Here is a 23,885-nt window from a genome sequence, read left to right as displayed (position 1 = left end):
ACATGCTGTCAGAGATGGTTGTAGTGTTCTGTCTCTTGTGGAGGCATAGCCTCCTAACAGTCACCAGTGGCATTACCCACACTATAACCCTAAACCAGTGGAGTTCCAGCACCACAACCTCTTTTCATTAAGGACCTAGCTCAGTGGTCCCGAGGCTGTGCTAGTAAGATGTCACTTCTGGCCCTGTCCTTTTATTGCTCCTCTCTGAGGTGCCTGAGAGAGAGTGTGTGTATATGAGTCTAAGGTGTGTGTATGGGACTGGGTGTATATGTGAAGTTCAAAGGCAATTTTTGAGATTTATTTTTCTCCTACCTTTTTTGAGGTAGGATTTTTCTTGTTTCTGCCTAGCTAAGTATTCCAGGGTAGTCTGGAACTTCTAGGTGGTTCTCCTATCTCAGGCTTCCATCTTGCCCAGGACTATTGGGACTGCAGATGTGACCCACCACTTGTGACTTTTTTACATGGGTTCCAGAGATCTAACTCAGGTTGTAAGGTTTATGAGTCCTTTCTCCAATGAACCATCTCATCAGCGCTTGGACCCATTTTCTACAGGTTAAATCTTAAATAGTTGTATTTCACTATTACAAAAATTTTCAGGAGATAATATCTAGTGCTTCCTTGGTTAATTTTAAGTTTAAATTTAATTTTTAACCATTTGTTTTCAATATTTAATGTATACATACAAATTATATTTTCTGAAACAGATTTAAAGCATGGCTAAGTTCTTTGCACTAAAGACCTTCACTGCACTTTCAGATCTCCATCCAAATATGGCTAATCTGGTAGGTTTTCACAACTATTTTACTAATATTTAAGTATTTTCTCAGGAACCTTTATGTGGCAACGTTACATTATATTACCATTACTGATTTCCTGGGTACATTGTAAGTGTGACAACTTGGGTGGAAAGGTATCCTAGCAGTTAGAAACCAAAAAATATCATAAAGTCACATCTTACAACAAACTTCATACAAAATACTTATTGTGAGGGGAAAAACCCAGAAGGGTGGCTGCCTCTGCTCGGGAGAGTAGCAGCAGAGAACTGGGCAGAACACAAGGGTTATGTAGGGTTTCTGGGGAGGGGAGGCAGAGTTTTCCAGGGTGGTCTGTATTGGAGAGACTATTAACTGACCCTGGGACCATCTCAGAGATTGGTGAGGTTTTTTTTTTTTTTTTTTTTTTTTTTTTTTTTAAACGACTTTATTTTGCAAAACAAAGATAAATGTACAGATTTTAAACATTTTTTGCTTAAAATTATACATTTTTGTCAGTACTGTTTTTTCAGACATTAAAATAAATTTTACATAAAACCATGTGAATATATTTTTTAGTCAGTACTTGATTTTTTTCAAGGGCTTGACAGTATGCATTGAAAACCTACTAGTTGCAATAAGCGTAAAGTACATGCAAAACTAAACGCAACATGGAAATAGTCAAAGTCTTCTTGTTTTGTGAATATATGTATATTTTTTTGTTTTCTTTATTTCTTGGACTTCATACAGTCTGTGAGTTGTTTCTGGGGGAGTGCAAGCCTCTGGGGTTAGCATCCCACTATCAGTGACTGCATATTATGTCTGTTCCTTTGTGACTGGGTTATCTCACTCAGGATGATCTTCTCTAGATGCAGCCATTTTCTTAAGAATTTGGTTAAGTCATTGTTTCTGGTGGCTGAGTAGTATTCCATTGTGTATATGTACCACAATTTTTGTATCCATTTGTCTTCTGAAGGACATCTGGGTTCCTTCCAGCTTCTGGCTATTATAAATAGAGCCGCTATGAACATTGTGGTGCATATATCTTTGTTGTGTATTAAAGTGTCTCTGGGGTATATGCCCAGAAGTGGAATAGCTGGGTCTTCAGGTAGTACTATATCCAATTTTCTGAGGTATCGCCAGACAGATTTCCAGAGTGGTTGTATTAGCTTGCAACCCCACCAACAGTGGAGAAGTGTTGGTGAGGTTTTATTTAGGGTGGTGCATGGCCACTTTCCTGCCTTGAAGTGGGGTGGGGTGCTGGGCCTCTGTGAATGCTAGAACTCGCTCTGTACACCAGGCTGGCCTCCAACTCAGAGATCCACTGGCCTCTGCCTTCCAAGTGCTGGGATTAAAGGAGTGTGATATTACCACCCTGCTAAATCAAATCATATTTCTTAAAATTAATAAACTTACTTATGCCATTAATACTTTGCAATACAAAATTTATTGATGTAAAAAATTGTTATAGTTTTCCTTGAAACAAGCTATTTGGTAATTGTGTTTTCAGTTACAATTTTTAAATTTTTTTATTTATTTTTATGTGTATGGATGTTTTGCCTGCCTGTATGTGTGTGCAACACATGAATGCCTGGTATCTGCAGAAGAGAACATTGGATATTCTGGAACTGGAGTTGCTAATGGTTGTAAAACACCATATAGGTGATGGGAATTGAACACAGATCCTCTAGAAATGCAGTCAGTGCTCTTACCCACTGAGCCAACTCTCCAGCACCCATTAGAAGGTTTTATTCAAGCTTTCCATTAGTATGTTTCTCAAAAAATTTTAGTAAGATGTGTGCATATATGGAATTTAAATGTGTATGAGTGTGATAAGATGAACAACAGCTCAGCTGGAATGTGATCTTCTTAAAGTTTGAATGTATGTGACAGATTTGTATTTTATGTGTATGGGTGTTTTTGCCTGAATGTGTATCTGTGCACCACATGTGTGCAGTGCCTATGGAAGCAGGAAGAGAGGATCAGATCCTCTGGAACTGGAGTTACAGACAGCTGCTGACTACCAGGTGGGTGCTGAGCCCATGTCATCTGCAAGAGCAGCATATGCTCTTCATGGCTGAGCATCTCTCCATCCCGGACTGTATTTTAAATGTCACAAATTTAAAGGTTGACAACAGTTGCTAGGAATCTTCATTAAAGTTTCATTGTTTTCCTTTGAGAAGATGCTTTTGTTTCTTGTTTGTTGTTTTTCTAAGATACTTTTATTTCTTTTCTTTTCTTCTTCTTCTTTTTTTTTTTTTAAGAATTATTTTGTGTATATGAGTACACTGTAGCTGTGCTCAGACACACCAGAAGAGGGCACCAGATCTCATTACAGATGGTTGTGAGCTACCACGTGGTTGCTGGGAATTGAACTCAGGACCTTTGGAAGAGCAGTCAGTGCTCTTAACTACTGAGCCATCTCTCCAACCCCAATACTTTTATTTCTTATAGCTTATTTTTAATATTTATTTTTCTTTGGCATTCACTAAAGAGAACACTAAAACTTCTGAGAAGTTAGTATCTCCAAGATTTAAGGTCTAGAACTTTAAGATCTAAGTTTGTTGCAGTCTCTGTGATTGCCCAACGTATTTGGGTTTAGAAGCTAAGCAGTTTTATGTTAGAAAGCCTATGTTATGTTAGAAAGCTAAGCGGTTTTATGTTAGAAAGCTTTGAAGACTGTGGCAAGTTAAATTTTGTTATACATGTGTTTTGGATGAGTTCTGTAAGGATTGATAGCTCCTTCTAGTGATTGAAAATAAAGTAAAAACATATTAAGTAAATGATTATGTTTGTAATAGTAGTTAACTGTCTCATTACTTTGTACTATTCCTTGGAGAACTGAATATTTATGAAGATTCTTAGCTGTTTGTCTTGAATAAATACATTTATATACTTCCTAGTCAAAAATGTTTGTTAAAGCTAGTAAAATATAACAAGTCCATGAAATTAAATTTACCATCTACATCTGTGTTTAATATTGGTCTTCTATTACTCTTTTGTTTTTCAGAAAATAATTGGAATAGTTATTGGGAAAACAGATGTCAAAGGCTTTCCAGACAGAAAAAGCTGAGTTCTATTTAACTCTTTCTTAATTTTTCATCAAGTGTGGCTTATTATTGCAAAAAATACATTTAACTGAGTAAAATTTCTAGTGTGTTTAATACCTTAAGAACAATGGCCAGGCCATCTATATGTATGGTCATAATTCTAGAGTGTATGTATGAAGACATAATATTTTCAATGATTTAATATAATATTTTCTAACTATATTTTAAAGGCTTTAACAAATAGTTAATTAAATTTACCAATTCATTAATTTTATAGTTTCATATCATCAGATATAATAGTGTCTAAAGAGTATGAAAGTATGAACTTGGAACTAAATTTACTGACCTTAGTCACTAAGTGATCTGAAATCAATACCACCCCCTTGTTGTTTGAGACAGGGTTTCTCTGTGTGGCTCTGGCTGTCCTGGAACTTGTTTTGTAGACCAGGCTGGCCTCAAATTCAAAGATCCTGCTGCCTCTGCCTCTTGAGTGCTGGGATTAAAGGTGTGTGCCAGCACTGCCTGGCTTCTAAGATCTTTCTTTCGTGCACCTATGAAGAGGGAATTCAGCTGATACAAGAGTTAGATAATTCTCTCTCTTTCTCTCCCCCCTTCATTCCCTCCCCGCCCCCTTTCTGAAATGGTCTTTCTATGTAGCTCTGGGTGTCCAAGCTAGCCTCAAGTTCACAAAGCTCTACCTTCCTCTCCCTTCCAAGTACTAGATTAAAGGTGCGTGCCACTATGCTCAGCCAATTCAGATGTTTCTAATGAGACCGGGTGCAATGGACCTGTGGGTCAGCTTCACATTGGGTAGAGGACAGCAGAAGGGACAGGACTGAGGGCAATGGCCACATGGAGTAACAACAACAGGAACAACAAAATTAATTGGTCTTGGTGGCCCAGGTAATCCCAGCACTTGGAAGGCAGCAGCAGATTTAGGTTTTATTTCTTTAAAATTTTAAAATTTTATGTATATGAGTTTTTGTCTATATGTGCCTGGTGCCTTCAGAGACCAGAAGATGGTGTCAGATTCTTTGGGACGGGAGTTACTTACAAAGGGTTGTGAGTCGTGTGGGTACTGGGAATTGAACAAGCGTGTTAGATCCTCTGGAGACCGAATTACAGGTGTCTGTGCACTGCTTGATGTGGGTATTGAGGCCTGAGCTCTTAACTGTTGCGCCATCTCGGCAGTACTGCTTGTATTACTTTTTAAGTTAACAAAAGCAACAGAAAAAAATTCCATTCTGGAAAAAAAATGTACTTGCTGACCTCTAGTGGTCTTTTAGTTGCATACAAGTTTCTGAGAAACAACTATTTAGATATGAATTATGACTTTGGTGAAAGCATTACTTAATCTTGTTGGGCCTCACCTACGAAATAATTAATATCCAATTAGATTTTTGTAAGTATAACATTTAAAAACAGGAAATCTAAGCTAACAGCTGGACATTCCAGAGCTGAATGCCACTTTCTTTTGAGTACACAGTTCTGGGGAGCAGAGGGCCATAGTGAGATCTAGCGATGCTGGCTGTTGCTCTGCACTTGGAAATGAATGGAAGCACAGTGCAGTGGAGGATGGACATTAGGGAGTGATTTAGTTGCTAATAACCAAGTAGATCATCAAAAGCCCAAGACTAACCTGCTCTATGCTGTTTCAAAATCAAAGCAAAGATAAAAAAGCAAAACCAAAACTAAATAAAGCAGGAAGTATACACAGAAAATTTTCTATCATGTATTATTTTTTCATAATAATAGTAATAACTGATAATAATTACAATGATAATAATTATTCAACATCATATTTATCTGGAATTTAAAAGTGTTTGTTTTCCTCAGATATTGGATCAGAAAGATACACTTTTAGTTTCACCATCCGTGACTCACCAAATCACTTTGTGAACGTATCCTCCTGGGGCAGCGAAGACTATATCCGCTCAATGTCTGAGAACTTTAAGGTTGGTGAGTGTGGTAAGTAGGCCTGACTTTTTTGTTTGATTTCTTAAATCCAAGTGCTTGGGAGACAGAGGTAGGTGGGTCTCTATGAGCTGGAGGCCAGCCTGGTCCACATATCGAGTTTTAAGCCAGCCATTGTTACATGAGACCCTGTCTTAAGCAAACAGACAAACAAAACCAAAAACCCAAAATAGTGGGAGTGGGGAGAGGAGAGACAGTGATAGAGACAGAGACAGAATGAGACTTCCTAGGTAACTTCCTCGAAACAAGTGATAGTTCTCTTGCCTCAGCCTCAGGAGTGCTGAGATCATAGGCCTTCCTACTGTGCCCAGAGGCACTTAGAAAATGTTTCTTTTACAATATTATTCTTGTGGTAAGTTTGTGGCTGAGTAGAGTCATAACAAGATACAGTTATTCTGGTGCTTATCAGGAAAAGCCAGTGTTGGAAGAATGATGCAAGGTGTGTGGCTTCCACATGCTCCCTGAACAAAAGTGACTCCTGTGAGACATTTGCCATCTGTTGTTTACCTCATACTCCAACTTGCCTAAGTCCCAGCATTATCATTATAACACTGCCTCTTTCTATAGACATATACTGGGTTAGTAGTTGTTTACATGGTGACTGGAAGGACACTTGTTGGTTCTCACCCATGAAATAAGTAAGAGCCATTAGTTTTTGTGAATGTTAAGGGCACTGGTATAGTATACAATGTTACCACTTAATGGATGGCAACTCCAGCTTAGAAAAAAACATGTGGGCCAGTTCTCCTTTATGACAGAAAAAAGGAGGGAAGATGGAAACAGGTAGTTAAACCATTTTCTCCAGTGCTGCAGTACCAAGCACACATTGCTCGTGTCAGATATCAGTATTCAACAGCATGTACTTGAGAGTTGTGCCATGTGTGTTCCAGGGATAGGAACTGAATAATGTTGTCAAACATGAACTATGAAGACAGAAAACTTTAAAAACTTCATTGGCCTAGTACAGTTATAAATATTCGTTGAATGAATGCCAGCACATCCAGTGTGTACAGAGAAATTTAAGTATTATAATGTTATAGGTTGATGGCTGTGAGGATAAATAAAGGATTGTTTGTGAAGTTAGATGTGGAGTAAAGGTCAGGTAAACATTTGTTTTATTGAAGGTCATGTTGTAACCAAATCAAATGTTGGATGAAAGAAAATCAATAAAGTAATATTAGTATAGGTCATATGTTGGGATTTAAATGCAATGCTCTGGAAATGCTGTGTGGGGTCAGTTGATGACTACATTCCAGGATCCCTCTTCTCACAGTGACCTGAAAAGACTGTGGAGGATGGAACTAACACACTTAACTCCGATTCATCTTCTGCTGATTTTGCAATGTTTCATACTTTGACCTTTGTTTTAGTGATAATTGAAAATCCCCTGATCCAAAGAAAGGAGACAGAAAAAGAAGAAAAGTTTAGCCCTGCAACTCCTAGGTAAATATCTGTCCACCCAGAGAACACAATTTTTATGCTAGAATGATGATAGTAATAATTTTGTATCAGATTAGCAGAAAACTTAAAGAAGTTGCTCTATTTCAATTTGAAAAGACTTGAATTCTTTTTCAGTATATTTCTCTTTAAGATACATGACATAATTTGTAATTTTTATAATCACAAAAAGTTGTTTTTTTCTCAGTATCTGTGTAGGATAAAATCAAAAAGTCTCCCGAGGCTACCAAAATCATGTGTGCTCAAATCTCTTGCTCACAGCTTAATCACAACCTCCTTTATATCTGAAATCATTGTTTTTGTAACAATAATATCATAGAAGTACAATGTGAGTAGTTATACTGCATTTATTTGTATTGGTTATAGTGTATTTTTTACAAATATTTGATATGTGATTGGGTTTGTGGATGCAGAATCCTCAGATATGGAGTCTGAAGCTTAGATTTGTAAAACCAAAACTCTAGTTAAAATAAAACTAAGCAATTAAAGGGGCTGGAGAGATGGCTCAGCAATTAAGAGCATTTGCTGCCCTTGCAGAAGACCTGAATACAGTTCTATCCAGCATTCATATTAGGCAGCTAGCTCCAAGGAAGCTGATGCCCTCTTCCAGCCTCTGTGGACGCTACAAATACAAATGGCATATACTTCCATAGATGAAAACACAAAAATAAATCTCTTTAAAATATCCAAATGAAGACGAACACTGGGAATACATATAATATTGTACCCAGCTCTTAATCCACTCACACGCCCTTTGTCTTAGGCCAGGTTCACTGGAGGAAAACTTGAGGGGAAAATTCTTTACAAGTGTAGGGCTCTTGGGAAAACCCTGCAAGGATGAGGTTAGGAATAAGCTGCTGCTGGAGCTCAGGAGGAACCTCTAGAGTGTGCTCCCCTTGGAGCATGACCTTATGGGGAGGGCTAGAGCTTTTGAACCCTGATTTTTATCCATTGCCAATAGTCCATCTCTCATCAATACTCCCAAATAAAGCTGGGGTAGGGAATGGGAGAGGAAGCCTCACTTCCACGGTAATTCTGGCCAGGAGCAATTCTGTGTCAGCTAACTCCATGCTGGTCTATAAATGGCTCTGAGTATGATAGGCTCTTCTAAGCTCCATTTATACTTGCCTCTCTGCAGACACTGAAAATTTTCCTTTTCATAAACACCTAGACTCACTCTGCACTAAGACCCGTTCTGCTTTCTAGCCCCTCTGCATAGAACATTCTCCTATACTTGAATCTTTGATCCTTCAGGTTGAATTGACCCTTCCGGCCACTCAGCAGGACTTTTTTCCTACCCCTTAGTATTGTAATCCAGATGACATTCTGAGATGATTTCATTGTTTTTATGACTCCTTCTCACACATATGAGCTTATGAGATTAAGTGTATTTTATATAATGTTCTCCCCATGCCTAGATTAGAGACAGGCACATAATTGATTTTTAGTAAATATGTATGGGAGGTGGGAGGGACATGTTTGGCAGACCCAACAAATGTGAAACCTCTTGGCATTTTCCAGAATATCTTGAATAATTAACTTTTAGGTTGAGCAACAGGAAACTTTTGATATTTAACAAATTTTCACCTAAAATAGCAATTTCATAGCCTAATAACCTGGCACAGCTGGAATACAGATTGTCGAGGAAAGGGAGAAGCAGAGGCACTTCTTCAGGATGTTTACTTCTCAGAGAGGAGTAGGAACAGGAAGTCTTTTAGCTGAAAAAAAACTATCATACTCTGTAGCTTAGGAAGAGCAGGTTGACTGTAATGTGAAGGATGAGTCCCAGAGGAGATGAGTCAGGGGACCAGGGCAAGGACTGGAGGCGTGATACTGTGAAAAACTAAGGCAAAGGAAGAAAGAGGAGCTGTCCTGGAGCTCTGTGAAGGAGGCTTTGTGAGGAGATTGGGTGCAGGGAAGAGGGAATAGCACTGGGATCTATTACACTCTAAAATTCTAAATCTGCTTCACATATTAGCAATACAGGAGTAAACAAAACAGAGTCTTGACTTCAGGCCCTTGGGTAAAGTAATCAGAGTCATAAAAGTAATAACAATGGTTAGAGAGTGGTGTTAATAATGCCAAGGCTAAGATCTTCATGTGGAGCTAGATGGCTCAGTGGTTAAGGGAACTGGTTGCTCTTTCAGAAGCCCTGAGGTCAGTTCCCAGATCCTGCGTTGGAGTTCACAGCCATGCACTTCCAATTCTACTGGTAGAAGGCACACATGTGACACACAGATAGGCAGGCAAAAAAAAAAAAAGTACACACACAATAAGATAAATAAATCTTTTTAAGAAAGAAACAATGGGACCTCAGTCTTTGATAATCTGAAGTTTTAGGATACTTTTATACCCTGTTTAACAGAAAAGGAAACTACAGCTTGTCTTGGGCAAGAACCTAAAACTAGTATGATTAGAACTCACAGAAAAAAATTCTCAATACATGTTCTTAATTAAAAGAACATTAATTCAACGAAGAACTGTTTAAAGACTGATATAAAAATATATTATAGAGAAAATTATTTTATAGTGTTATTTGATATTTTTAAGAGTAAAAAATGGCTGGAGAGATGGCCCAGAGCTTGGGAGCACTGACTGCTCTTCCAGAGGTTCTGAGTTCAATTCCCAGCAACCACATGGTGGCTCACAACCATCTGTAATGGGATCTGGTGCCCTCTTCTGACATGCAGATATATATGCAGAACAATGTGTACATAATAAGTAAATAGATCTTTTTTAAAAGAGTAAAAATATAGGGGCTGGAGAGATGGCTCACCTCTTCCTAAGGTCCCAGGTTCAATTCTCAGCACTCAGATGGTGGCTCACAACCATCTGCAACCCCAGCCCCAAGGGATCTGATGCTTTTTTTGGACTCTACAGATACTACATTCATTAGCACACAGGCACAGACATGTGGGTGAAGGCAGAACCTTCATACACATAAAATGAATGTCCTACCTGATTTTAATATAAAAATATAACTTTCTTAATATGATCTAAATTCCAAGAAAAGTAATTGAATATGATTTTTGTTTTGTTTTTTAAGATGGTCTAGAAATATAACTCAGAGTACCTTGAAATTCCTTACCTATACATTGGTGGCCTTGAATATGTGTCAGTCCTGTATATGCTTACCAGATGCTGGGATGATAAGTGTGGGCTGCCACACCTAGCTGTATAATTAAATGTGAACTAAAGTATTTTGTACTAACAATAGTGTGCTGACTTTTTGTGTTTTCCTCATTTAGCAACTATAAACTATTGCTCAGTGAGAATCACTCAATGGTAAAAGTTTGTTCCCCTTATGAAGTGGATACCAAGTTACTTTCTTTGATACACTTGCCTGTTAAAGACTCTCGAGATTATTACTCATTGGCCGACATTGTTGCAAATGGACACAGTCTTGATGGGAAGATTATTAATGTGCTTGCAGCTGTGAGATCGGTAAGTCAGGAAATCAGTAAATTAAAACCGTAGCAAAGCTCCCTACAATTTGGCATGGCACTTTCTGTCACAAGGCTTGTGTTAGAATGCCGTAAACACCAGCTGGGGCATTTTTTTCTCTTTATCTTGGTAGTAAGTTGAATTAAGAAAATAACATTTCTCATTAAAAGGAAATTAGCATTTTATCTGTGGATCACTAACAAAATAAAATTATTCCTGATTGCTAATTGCAGCAGGCATCCTTGTATTTAGAAGTGATCCATTATCTATATAAAAGCTGGGTTAAACAACGACATAAATAGAAAGGATAAGCTTTTGGTGTGAACAGCCATAATCTTCTTTAAACAAGGCAAGGAATAGCTTGTGTGTGTGTGTTCTCAGAGGGGCTCAGAGAGGGAGGAGGGCCGAGATGACATACCAGACTGCAGTGGGAACTGCTGCAGCAAGCTGTGAAAAGCAGGGGACAGCACCATAGAAGTCAGGAGTGTGTCACAACCTCTGTTCCATCAGCATCTGCCTCAGGAACTGACAGGCTCTGAGTTTAGCAGTTTAACAGGCAAAGGCACTGCAAACAATTTAAGGGTATACTATTCAAGAGTATACCTTAAAAAGCTGGAAGTGTGGCTCCATGCATCTCCACTCCCCACCATCCAAAACTAAACCTTCACAAAATATATCACATGCAGAAAATTGATGTTTAGGATGAAGGATCTGATTCTCTATATGACAATCTTTAAATACAGGTGAAGTCACTTTCTAGGCCATTTCAGCCAACATTTAGTTAGTTGTTTCCCCTAAGTCCTTTAGTGATCAATCATTTGTGTGTTAAACATTGCAACAGCCTCCCCTCAAGTCAGGGCACCCTCTTCTGTGTGTCATATCACTTCTTTTCATGTCTTTTATCTCCTTTTGATTTCTCAACCCCAAGGAATGTATTTTAACTATACTTCCCTTGTTATGGCTGATCCCCCCTCCTTATTAATCAAGCTATTTATTTACATCTCAATTGGAACTTTTCTTCCTCCTTTCCTTCCAGTCTGTCATTCTCTCCTCCCTACCATTCACCAGGTGCATCTTCTATTGAGGCTAGACAAGGGAGCCCAGTTAGGGGAAAGGGACCCAAAGAGTGTATGCAGTCAGAGGCAGTTCCTGCTCCTGCTTTACAAATCCCACATGAAAACCTAGCAGCACAACTGTTACATAAAAGCAGAGAGCCTACGTCCACCCCATTCATGCTCTCTAGTTGGCGGTACAGTCTCTGTGAGTCTCTATGGGTCCAGGCTAGTTGATTCTGTAGGTTTTCCTGTGGCGTGATTGACCCCTCTGGCTCCTCAATCCTTTCTCTTCCATAGGATTCCCCAAGCTCTACTTAATGTTTGGCTGTGGGTCTCTACATCTGCTCCCATAAGTCTCTGGGTGAAGTCTCTCTGGTGACAGTTATGGTTAGGTCCTGTCTGCAAGTATGGCAGAATATCTTTAATAATGTCAGGGGTGGACTCCCTCTCGAGGCATGGGTCTCAAGCTGGTTGGCCCTTCTCTTGAATTCTGTTCCATCATTTATCCCTACACATCTTGTAGGCAGGACAAATTGTCAAGGTTTTGTGGTTGGGTTGGTGTCCCAAACCTTCCCTTGGAAGTCTTGCCTGGGAATAGGAGGTGGCTGGTTCAGGCTCCATATCCTCCATTGATAGGAGTCTTAGCTAGGGTCATAGATTCTTTGGAGTTTTCACTGTGCTAGGTTTCTAGCTTGTCCCAGAGATGCCCACACCCAATTCAGTTTTCTTTTCTTTTACTTTTTCTTCTTTTTTTAAAATCAGAAACAAGATCCTCTGTGTCAACCTCTCCTTCTCTGAAACTTTTCCTGCAGAACTGGATATCAAGCCATAGTGCTTTTCCTGTGTGTTCCTTCATGTGGTACTCACGATCTTAACCCCATGAAAGAGACAAGGGAAGCATCAATGTTTAGGGTTCTGAGGCCTAAGAAGCTGGAGTGCATTTGTTCAAGTCCATGCCAGGCTGCATAATACTCCATTGGAAGTCACATCTTTTTACATTTATCTCACAAGGGGTCTGTCCTGGAACATTTGTTCCCACACTTATTTTTATTTACTTATTTAGCTTTTTGAGACAGGTTCTCTCTGTGTAGCCCTGGGTGTCCTGAAATTTGCTATGTAGACCAAGCTGGCCTCAAACTCAAAGATCTTCATCTACTTCTGCTTCTCAAGGGCTGGGTTTGCACCACCACACCCAGCTTTATATTTTATAGACCAGTCCTTGCTTTGTAAATTAGGCTGGCCTTGAATTCAACTGCAATCCTGCCTCAGCCTTCCAAGTGCTGGAACTATAGATAGTTTTGTACCACCACACCTGGCTGTCCTGGTATCCTGACAAATAGCTTTATTTGTCTCCCCTTCAAAATGTTTACAATTCACAAGTTCAGCTAAGTACACCTAGTTTAGGCAGAAAACAATTCAGATGATCACATATGTATAAGTAATTCTTTCCCTGTTTATTTTTAGAATTTCATGTTCAAAAAGAAACTATTTGATTAAACTTAAGTACCTTCACATCTGTAGAGGAAAAATTATTCCCTTCAATTTCCTAGGTTGGAGAGCCAAAATACTTTACAACTTCAGACAGAAGAAAAGGCCAGAGGTGTGACGTTAAACTCTTTGATGAAACAGAGCCTTCTTTCACAATGACATGGTAATCCTCCATATCTGTTAACCGTGGTGTCCTGCTCTTATTGCAGAGATAGAACACTTTGTTTTTATCAAAATTATCATATAATAATAAGAGATAGGCAATAGTTGAAAAAAATGAACTCTTTTGAAGGTTAAGATTTTTCTGTAACCTTGGATGGCACAGAATCACTTAGAGTACTTCATTGTGACAAGTTTTATTATTCTGCTTCATAACAAATAGTGTTTTACTGGGGTCTACTGATGAGGGATGAGTTTTTGAAATGTACTGGTACCCTGGAGAATAAGCTATACTCTAAAGTTCTGATGATTATGGCTCTGGATGCTTGCAAGTGCCATCTGCCAATCAAGTCCTCTGAGCCATGTACCCATCTGAGACATTCAACTTAATGGTTATGCTTTGGCTTAAGTAATCAAGTCCTGGGCAGATAAAGGACTCATAGAACAGATATCAGAGATTAGTACATGCTGAAAACCAGCTCTCACATAGGTGTTAAGCATTATGTCTTGGGCCTTGGCTAATAAAGACACTTTCCATGCAAACCTGGCAACCCAAATGTGATCCCTAGAACCATAGGTAGAAGAAGGTAGAAAAAGAAAACTGACTTCACAAAGCTGTCCTCTGTTCTCCATGCATGTGTTGTGGCCTGACTGCATATATGTGAATTATATGTGAGTGAGTGAGTGTGTGTGTGTGTGTGTGTGTGTGTGTGTGTGTGTACAGAATATTAATAAACTAAAAAATTAAAATGTAAAGGCTTAACCACTTTGGTTACATGGTAATTGCAGGTTTTGTTTTTTTCTATTTTGGGGGTTCTTTGAGGAGACATGTAAATATGTCATTGCCAGATTTTTCTAATGTATTCACTTTGTTTCACTTCTTTTTAAATGAATGCAGTTGGGACAATGAATCCATTCTACTTGCACAGAGCTGGATGGCACGAGAAACAGGTCTTATCATTTATGACTGTGTTAAAACTATTTGTCATTTTCATCCTTCATCCATTAACTTTAAAAATGGCTTTCTCCCAAACAGTAATATTTGCCTCTGATGTGAGAATAAATTTTAACAAATTTCAGAATTGCATGGCAGCAACCGTAATCTCAAAAACCATTATCACAGTGAATCCAGGTAAAATGCTTTCTGTTTCTCGTTCTTTTGGAAGTGATCATAAACATATGCCAATATTTGTACAATGTTTTTAAGAATCAAGCAGTGGGTTAAATTTTAAAGGCCTTTTACTTAATGTTGGCTGAGGAGCAAAGAGATAAGTTAGAAAATTCACCCCTAGTGATTTCCTTGAACTAGGCCTCATCTAGTAGCCCATTAAGCTATGATTTCATCATCAGGCTCATTATTTCTCAATAATGTCACCAGCCTGTGACCAATCCTGCAGCAAATGAGGCTTTGGGCCATTGTGTATCTAAACCATAACACAATATTAACCTTCTTGTGATGAAAACACTTAAAAGCTACACTTGCATTGCTCTTTAGAAGTGCAGCCTGGAGGCGCAGCAGCTAGAGTGTGCTGCTCAGTGTGGTTCCCAGCACACACATCAGGCAGCTGACAGCCAACTGCAACTCCCAGGGGACGTGACACCCTTTTCTGACCTCTGTAGGCAAGGCACCTACACCAATATGCATAGACCTTGCATAGACACACATGCATGCATATAATTAAATGTTAATGTTATTTTATTTTTGTTATATCCTGATCACAATTTCTCCTCCACTTGCTTCTCCAAACTTCTCCTCTGCCCCCACATCCACTTCCCCTCCTCAGAAAAGGGCAGGCTTCCTATGGATATCAACAAAACATGGCATATCAAATTGCAGTAAGACTAGGCATCCCTACACACACCTTTTTAGAGACAAAGTCTTATTGTGTAGCACTAACTAACCTGAGACAAAGATCCACTTGCCTCTGCCTCCCAAATGCTAGGATTAAAGATGTACAAAAAGAAATCATTTTAAAGAATTGAATTAGGATATTATTCTATTATATGGTATTATTAGCTATAAATTCTATGTTGCACAACAGAGTTTTAAAATTTATTTTGTCAAGGACATAAATTTAGTAGAATATTTATAAAGCTGTTTAAAATTGGTTGTTTGTTTTAAATCAGGTAGACTTTAATTTCCTGGGCAATACCTACCCACCTTGTATAAATGAACTTCAATGGCATAGATAGTTATCACAAATAGCGTGTTACCTTTTTCTTGATGCTTTTCCTGTCTTGACAGTATTCATTAGTGTGGGAGGGAATTCTGTCCTTTTTGCTGACAGTCTGAGCCATGAACTTTAAGGTGTTGATTGATTTGATTGCTGCAGCCCTTTTGCAATTGCTCCCTTCATTGTCTAGCAGCTATATTAGGACACAAAAAGCATTCATTCATTTGCCCATTAATTTTCAAATCCTCATACAGTGGTTTTATGCACCAACAATGTAGATAACTTCAGCCTTTTCTAGAATAGGACAGGAGACAGTGGAAGGTCAATGGATAGAAGGGCAGCCATGATGTTGAATATTAGAATACAGGATAAGAAAACAGCCTTTGTTCTTGAGGAAGCCATCCTCAATGGCAGAAAGCACATTGATAGGATGCATGAAATGGAAGCAGGAGGAGAAAACCTCCTCTACCTGCCCAAGGAAGGTAGAGGAGTCTAGACACAAGTAGTGGGGTGTTCAAGTAGGATTTTATAGCTAAAGACAGTTGTGTTGGAGGCTGTCTTAGGATTGAAGCGCTCTAGACTCCTGCGAAGACCCTTCAAAGTGACATTCTTGCCACCTACTCCTGAGAAAATTTATATTCTAATTTGAAGAATAAAGCTTTAAAATAATGTTTAAAGACATTTATAAAGCTACCCATGGAGCTGGGCCTGGTAGTTCACACCTTTAATTCCAGTACTTGGGAGGCAGAAAGATCTCTGTGAGGCCAACCTACTCTACATAGTGAATTCCAGGATAGCCAGAGAGCTACATAGTGAAACTCTGTCTTGAAAAATACCAAAAAAAAAAGCAAAAAATAGAACATAACAAAACAACAACAACAACAACAACAAAATCACCACCACCACCAACAACAAAAATTAACTAGCCATGGTTATCCACGTCTAAAATCCCAATACTTGAGAGTCTGATGGAGGAGGATTTTGAGTTTATAATGTATTTATTTTATTTTTTCAAGGTAGGGTTTCTCTCTGTAGCCTGGATGTCCTAGAACTAACTCTGTAGACCATGTTGGCCTTATGTGTATTTGTTGTCTTCAGAAATGAGAAGATCACCTGGGACTGGAGTTATAGTTGGTGTGAGCCACCACTTGGGTTCCAGGAAACAAACCTGGGTCTTTACAATGTAGCCAGCACTCTTAACCACCAAGCCATCTGTTGGGCTCCTAAAATTATTCTTTTAAATTAAGAAAATAAATAAAATAATGAAAAATGGAAAAAAAACATAAAAACAAGTTATAATTGTAATCACCTAGAAATAAATATTTTCCCACATATATTCTTCCAGATAACTTTACACATTCATGTTTTTCAGTCTAAGAGTCTTAAACCACACAGTTTTCTAAAGCCACCTCTCACTAGTAACATTTGGTAACAGCTGATAACACCTCTCCATGTTGATTCTCCTTACCTCACATGTTAATGGCTTAATGATGATTCCGTTGAGTTGTCTTTTTATGTGGTGTTTGTTTTATCATTAAGATAATTTTAGATGTTTTGAAGTAATTTAAAAGATAATTTCTTGGCTTTTTCCTTATTATGCATTTTCAATTTAAGATACACCGGAAGCCAACATCCTACTTAATTATATAAGAGAAAATAAAGAGACAAATGTAGCTGATGAAATTGACAGTTGTTTGAAAGAATCCATAAACTGTAAGTGATGTGGAGAGGGAGGTTGGAGAGAGATTATTTTTCATGGTTGGGGCGTCAAAGCCAGGATCTCATGCTTTCTAAGCAGAAGTTGTTTCTTTGAGTTATATCCTTAGCTCCTCTTTTTGTTTCTTTTGTTGCATGTTTTAGTGGGGTTTTTGTTGTTGTTGTTGTTGTTGCTGTTTTTGTTTTTGTGGGCTTTTTTTTTTTTTTTTGAGACAAAGTTTTACTATGTAGCTCTGGCTGGCCTGTAACTCCTCTTTAGATTAGGCTGTCTTTGAACTCATAGATCTGCCTGCCTCTGCCTCCCCAGTGATAGGATTAAAACTGTGAGGCACTACACCTGGCTTTAACTTTTATTTGATATATATGGGAAGTTTTGTCTACATGTATATCTTTGTACCTTGTGTAGCTGTGGAAGTCAGAAGAAGGTATTGAATTCTCTAGAACTGGACTTGGTTTTTAAGTCCCCATGTGGGGACTGAGAACTGAACCTAGGTCTCTTAACCACTGAGCCATCTCTCCAGCCCCTATTTTTCTTAATGAAGGAGCTTATATAAATATTAACCAGTCTGAGAGAGGTAACAACTCTGTCCTCAGGCAAGTGCGATGCTCACAGAATTTGACAGAAAGTGTTATATACATGAGGCCCTGAGTGCAATCCATATATGTATTTCAGATGTTCTGGATGAGTCTCCAATGCCCTAGTCTTCCTACCTTTAAATCTTTTTTTAAAAAATCTTTTTATTTATTCTTCTCTCATACAATACATCCTGACCACAGCCTCCCTTCCCTCCTTTCCTCCCAATACCTCTCCCCCAGCTTCCCCTGTTCCTCAGATCCACTTCTCCATTTCCCTTCAGAAAAGGGCAGGGCTCCCAGTAGTATCAACTAAACCCATAACTAGATGCAATAAGACTAGGCACTAATCCTCATATCAAGGCTGGGTGAAGTATCCCAGTAGGAGGAAAGGAATCCCAAGACCAAGCAAAGAGTCAGATACCCCATTCCCACTGTAAGGAGTCCCACAAAAGTCCAAGCTAAATAACCCCAACATAGATGCCGAGGACCTAGCACAGACTCATGTAGGCAGTCAGGCTCTGTGATTGCTGCTGCCTCAGTCTCTAGGGGCTCTCTGCTTAGTTGATTCAGTGGGCCATGTTCTCCTGTGTCCTCAACCTCTCTCTGACTCCAGTAGTCCTTCCTCCCCTCCCCCAAAGGGTTCCCTGATCCCTGCCTAGTGTTTGGGTGTGGCACTGCATCTGCTACCATCACCTGCTTTTCTATTGGGATGTAAGCCTTCCTTCTATCTTAGAACATATATGAAACTATAATACTTGTTTTTATTTTTAGTAAACACGATAGTTAATGTCTACACAGTGAAACAGTTAAAAGTAAAAGCTTTGCAAAATGAAGGAAAAGCTGATCCTTTCTATGGCATCCTTTATGCTTTCATTTCTACACTGAACATTGATGACGAAACTACCAAGGTAGTTAGAAATAGATGGTACGTAGACATTACTTTTAACAAATTCATCAAAAGTAATTGGTTAATAAAGTCAAACTCTGTAGTAGTTAAAGCTATTCTTTGTCCTAACAGTGATTGTACAATAGAAAATTTTATATAAATAAGTCATAATTAAATGTTTCTGTGACAGAATATTTATGTTCTTGTGAAAGTCTCTACAGATTTTTATAACTGAATTTTAAAAATTGGGGTTGACCTGAGAGTCATACAAAGTTAAGAATGTAGAGATTGACCTAGTGTAATGGTGTCTTTCTATAATCCTAGCCCTTGGAAAGTGGAGGCAGGAAGATTAAGAGTTTCAAGTTTTCTGAGACCCTTAAAAACAAAAGACAGTTCTTGGTGGTGTTGGCACTGGCCTTTAATCTCAGCACTCAGGAGGCTCAAACTCAGAGTTTGAGGCCAGTCTGGTCTACAGAGCAAGTTTTAGGACAACCAGGGCCACACAAAGAATCTTTGTGTAAAAACAAACATAAAATCCCAAACAATTCTCAATCAACTCGAACAAGGGAAGAGAAATCTTTCTTCTCCTTTGTCCAGTGCACCCTAGAAGTCACCTTTTGCAGTGGATAATGCCTTACTTCATTCACAGCAGGTCATCAGTCTGATCATTCCATCCATGTTCCTTCCCCCAGATTTGCATAGTCACTTGTGTATACATGTTCTAGATTTTTGTCACAGAGTGGGTTTGCACATCTAGTTTCATGGTAAAGATACATAACCTGTGGTATTTTAGAACATCTTATAATGTTATTAGAATGTTATGAGAGAATTCTGTTAGAGATCAAGTTTGTTGCTGAGGATCATTATCTTGTGAATAACATTTGTTTCTTTTCAGTTCCAGCTGTGGTTATATTGTAAATGAAACCTCCAATACTTGTACAATGTGCAACAGAAATTCTTCCATATTGAAATCATTTTTTCTCAGTTTTGATGTGCTAGTTGACCTTACTGACCACACTGGAACACTTCATTCTTGCAGTCTCTCAGGAAGTATTGCTGAGGAAACTTTGGGCTGCACGGTAAATAGCAGAAAGGAAAAAATAGCTAGAACTATTTCTGATATTCTTGAATATTCTTCCTTAAAGCTATAGATTATTTTTAAAGTATTTGGTAGAAACTAATGAATTACTAAAGAGATCTTAGGAAAAGCCATCTTGGTTTAAACACACATATTTCATTTTTTCTTTTTAAATGTTGTATTTTATGTGTGGATATTGCCTGTGTCACACACCTGCCTGGTGCCTACAGAAACCAGGAGAAGGCATCTGAGATTCTGGGATTGGAATTAAAGATGGTTGTGAGCTGCGGTGCTGGGAACTGATCTTAATGCTCTCTGCAAGAGTAGCAAGTGCTTTCAATCACTGACTCATCTCTCTAACACTAAACATAATCTAATTTTAATGAACATATGATCTATTAAAATTTCAGTTAATTTTGACTATTATGAGTAATGACAGGCCTTTAGCAAAACAGAGGACTAAACATGACATTTTAGGACAATGTCCTGTTTTATAGTTCAGACTGCTCTTCGATTTTCAAGATAGGGTTTATCTGTGTAGCTCTGGCTGTCCTGCACTCCCTCTATAGACCAGTCTGACATCGAACTCAGAGATCTGCCAGCCTTTGCCTTCTGAATACTGGGATTAAATGTATGTGCCAACCCTACCCAGCTTAAATATGACATTTTGTATGGTCAAGTATAATGGATAAAACATCGTGGAGATATTGATCAGGCATGCACTGGTGGTTCTAGAAGTCTGTATTGGCCATATCTCTCCTACCCAGCGGTATAGCTGGTTCACATTTTGTCCATTCTTCAGCTACATAACAGCAGCAGATACATGGAGACTGGCACATACTTGTTAAAACTAGGTTACAGCTGAGCATAGTGGCACACATCTATAATCCCAGCACTTGCAAAGTGTAGGCAAGGGGATCAAGGGCATCCTTGGGTACACAATGAATCTGTAGGACAGCCTGTTTACATGAATCCCATCTCAGAAAAAGAAAAAGAAAAACAAAGCTCATGAAAGTTACTATTAAATGTTGGCTTAGAGTTCTGAGTCAGTTGATTGTAATTTTTCCTGCTAAATCCTTGATTAACTTTAATGCTTCTGGTGATAGTTTTTCATGGTTCATCTTCCCTGTCAAAGGAATTGAGCCGTGAATAAACTTCTATCTCTAATAAGCATGATTGCTTCACAGTGTTGTCAAATGAGTTACCTCTATTTCACAAACACTTACTTGATCTTTTGTTTTTAACCAGATAAATGAGTTTCTTGCAATGACAAGTGAACAGAAAACAAAGCTGAAGTGGCAACTTCTTTTGGAAAGAAGCAAAATTTATTTAAAAGTGAGTATAATTTAGAGTAGTGTTATTTTATTAATTCAAGCAATAAAAAAATCTTTATAGAAGATTTTTTTTCAGAGCTGAGGATAGAACCAAGGGTCTTTTGTATGCTAAGCAGATGATTTACCACCAAGCAGTACCCAGCTTAGGAACGGGTTGTCATTAACAATACTCAATTCCGCATGTACAGAAAGTTGTGTTTGTCAAAGAAACACTGGAAATAACCATAGAATAAAGGGAGTCAGTTACCAATGATGCTTAATGATGTCAAGAAAATCCCCTTTAAGACAACTTTGAGACAAGGCAACAGACATCACAGTAAAAATTGGACTGTCCCCAGTTCTGCCTGCCTGTTTGGCACTGTGCTTTGATGATCAAGAGGTTGTAAAATAGAGTTCAGTGTCTTGTGTCTAGGCTGACATAGATGTGGTATGAACTGGTTTCACATGTCCTTAGCCCGTGCAACCTCTGGATATGAGTTCACTTCACTCAGCCTGGATAGTTATGTGATCCTAAACTGTGAAGGGCCAACTCCAACTCCTGAGACATTCTCTAGTGTTAGAGGTCAGAGCATCTTTGTATTGAAGCTATGGAGGGCAGGGGAGTCTGACAAACTCTTGGTCCCTTGCCCAGGTCACTGATGAGTGGGCAACCACCAGGGTTCCTTTCTTCCTGCCATGTCCTGTAGTGCTTTCTCTTGTAATCTTTGAGATTACCGAGCTCCAGTCTCTATCTGCTGATATTTATTCTACTAGAATTTCATATTGAACAAACAGACATACTCATGAGCCCACGTGTCATTAGCAGTCAGAGCAATAACATCCTCTCATACTGTACAAATGGCAGAGAATGGGAGAAGAAATGTCTGTCCTTTGATATAACTGTGATGACTCCTTCTGTGGTCCTTGTGAATGCGGTTTCTACTCCACCACAGCCTCATAGAGGCTGTCATAGTTCCAAATAGTTCTTTTCTAGGCATCTCAAGATTAATCTGAATAGAGTGCAGACATGGAGTCAGTAATGGCCTCATCAATATTTCTAGAACCTGGACTTGAGGTTGTAGTAACCATGGGTGCCAAACCCTTGAGAAAAGTTCGTCATATGCTGCTTCTCTCACATTTATGTGGGCCCACAGAATTTTCTTTTCCATCATCATAAGAACACACATGACCTTGCTACTGAGCTTGATGTTTCAAACAACTTACACTTTTGTGTATGAGTGTTCTACCTGCTCATATGTCTACCTGTGTGTAGTGCTTCCAGAGACCAGAAAAGGGCATCTGATCTCATGGGTCTGGAATTACAGATGGTTGTGAGCTACCACAGAGGTGCTGGCTAGTGAACTAGGGTTTTCTATAAGAGCAGCAAAAATCTCTTAATTACAGAGACATCTCTCTAGTCCTATTTGATCACTTTACATTCATGGAAACATGTATAAAGTTTTCCAGACTTAACTCATGCACAACAAATTGTCCTCAAGTACAAGCATATTGGACTTTCCAAAGCATACATTTAAAAGATTGTATTTGGGATGGGGCTGAGGGCTGAGGATATGGTTAAGCTGTTAAGAGCACTGGCTACTTTTTCAGAGGACCTGAGTTCATTTCCAGCACCCATATGAGGCTAACAGCAGTCTTTTAATTCCAGTTGCAGGGGATCCAATGTCCCTTCTGGCTCCTGTGGGCACCAGACATACAAGTGATATACAGACATGCATGCAGGCAAAACACCCACACATGTGTAAAAAAATCTATTTTTTTGTTTTGTTTCTTTTGAAATAGGACTTCCCTCTGGGCTTGGACATCATTATTGACTGGTTTCAAATTCATGACTATCCTCCTGCCTCAGTCTCCTAAGTACTGGGATTACAAACATAAACTTGTGTGTGTGTGTGTGTGTGTGTGTGTGTGTGTGTGAACTAGTGATGGAATTCCTTAGTCAAGACTCTACCAGTGAGCCACAAACCTAGACATATAAGTTTACTCATGAAAGATCTTGGACATATATATCATGATTATACTATACAAAATATATAATAGAACCAGAGCCTGTGAGCCTCGTCTAACCCGGCGACTTAAACCTGTGTCTACAGGTAAGACAGGCGAATTACTTGTGGTCAGGAGTTGGAAACCATCATGTGTAATAGAAAATCGCAAGAATGTGTCTCAGACAAGCAAAAACTAAACATAAGAATTTATATTATTTGAGAAACTTGGCCAAAAACTAGCAGCTAGATAATCTTAGTGCCTGGGCGGTGGAAAAGTTCGTGTTCATTCTTAAGTGTTTGATAGCATCCTGGGCTATGTGAGACACTCTACTTTTAAAAAATCCAAAATAAAACTGCCTATAAAGACAAAACACTTTCTATAATTCTCATATCACAAGTAAAACTGTTGCCTCTTAGAGCGATTCCAAGCTGGGCTCAGCTGTGTGCACTTGTTATTCCGGGCACTGCAGTAGGAGGGCCCTGAGCTTGCAGTCAGCCAGAGCCACACAGCAGGACCCTGCTTCAGAAAAGCACAAAACCCAAACAACAACAACCCTTGCAGTTCTTCCTTTGTGGTCATTGGTTTTCAGCTTGGGATATGAGGAAATGTTTAACTCTAACCCTCTGTCTCTTTTTCTCCCTCAGTTGATTGTATCGCATAGAGCAAGGGGTGGACTGAAAGTTACCATACTCTCCTGTAAGCTTGCAGACCCTACTGAGGCAAGCAGGAACCTGGCTGAACAAGGACACACTTAA

General features: G+C 38.8%; 1 protein-coding gene across 1 annotated transcript; it reads left to right on the top strand.

The window, feature by feature from the left end:
• Positions 1-713: 713 nt before the first annotated feature.
• MEIOB (meiosis specific with OB-fold) lies at positions 714-23,885 on the top strand (the record flags this gene model as incomplete). Its single annotated transcript, XM_080942323.1, has 13 exons — positions 714-782; positions 3,763-3,820; positions 5,639-5,770; positions 7,147-7,219; positions 10,483-10,678; positions 13,284-13,384; positions 14,279-14,331; positions 14,417-14,512; positions 17,169-17,267; positions 18,618-18,771; positions 19,628-19,811; positions 21,059-21,145; positions 23,775-23,885. The coding sequence occupies 13 exons, from the start codon at positions 714-716 to the stop codon at positions 23,883-23,885; spliced, it is 1,413 nt and encodes a 470-aa protein (XP_080798449.1).

The sequence above is a fragment of the Micromys minutus genome, assembly GCF_963924665.1.
Source record: "Micromys minutus genome assembly, chromosome: 31".
NCBI classification, from domain to species: domain Eukaryota; kingdom Metazoa; phylum Chordata; class Mammalia; order Rodentia; family Muridae; genus Micromys; species Micromys minutus.
Note: the sequence above shows the minus strand (reverse complement) of the source record. Positions and strands in the feature narration are given on the sequence as shown.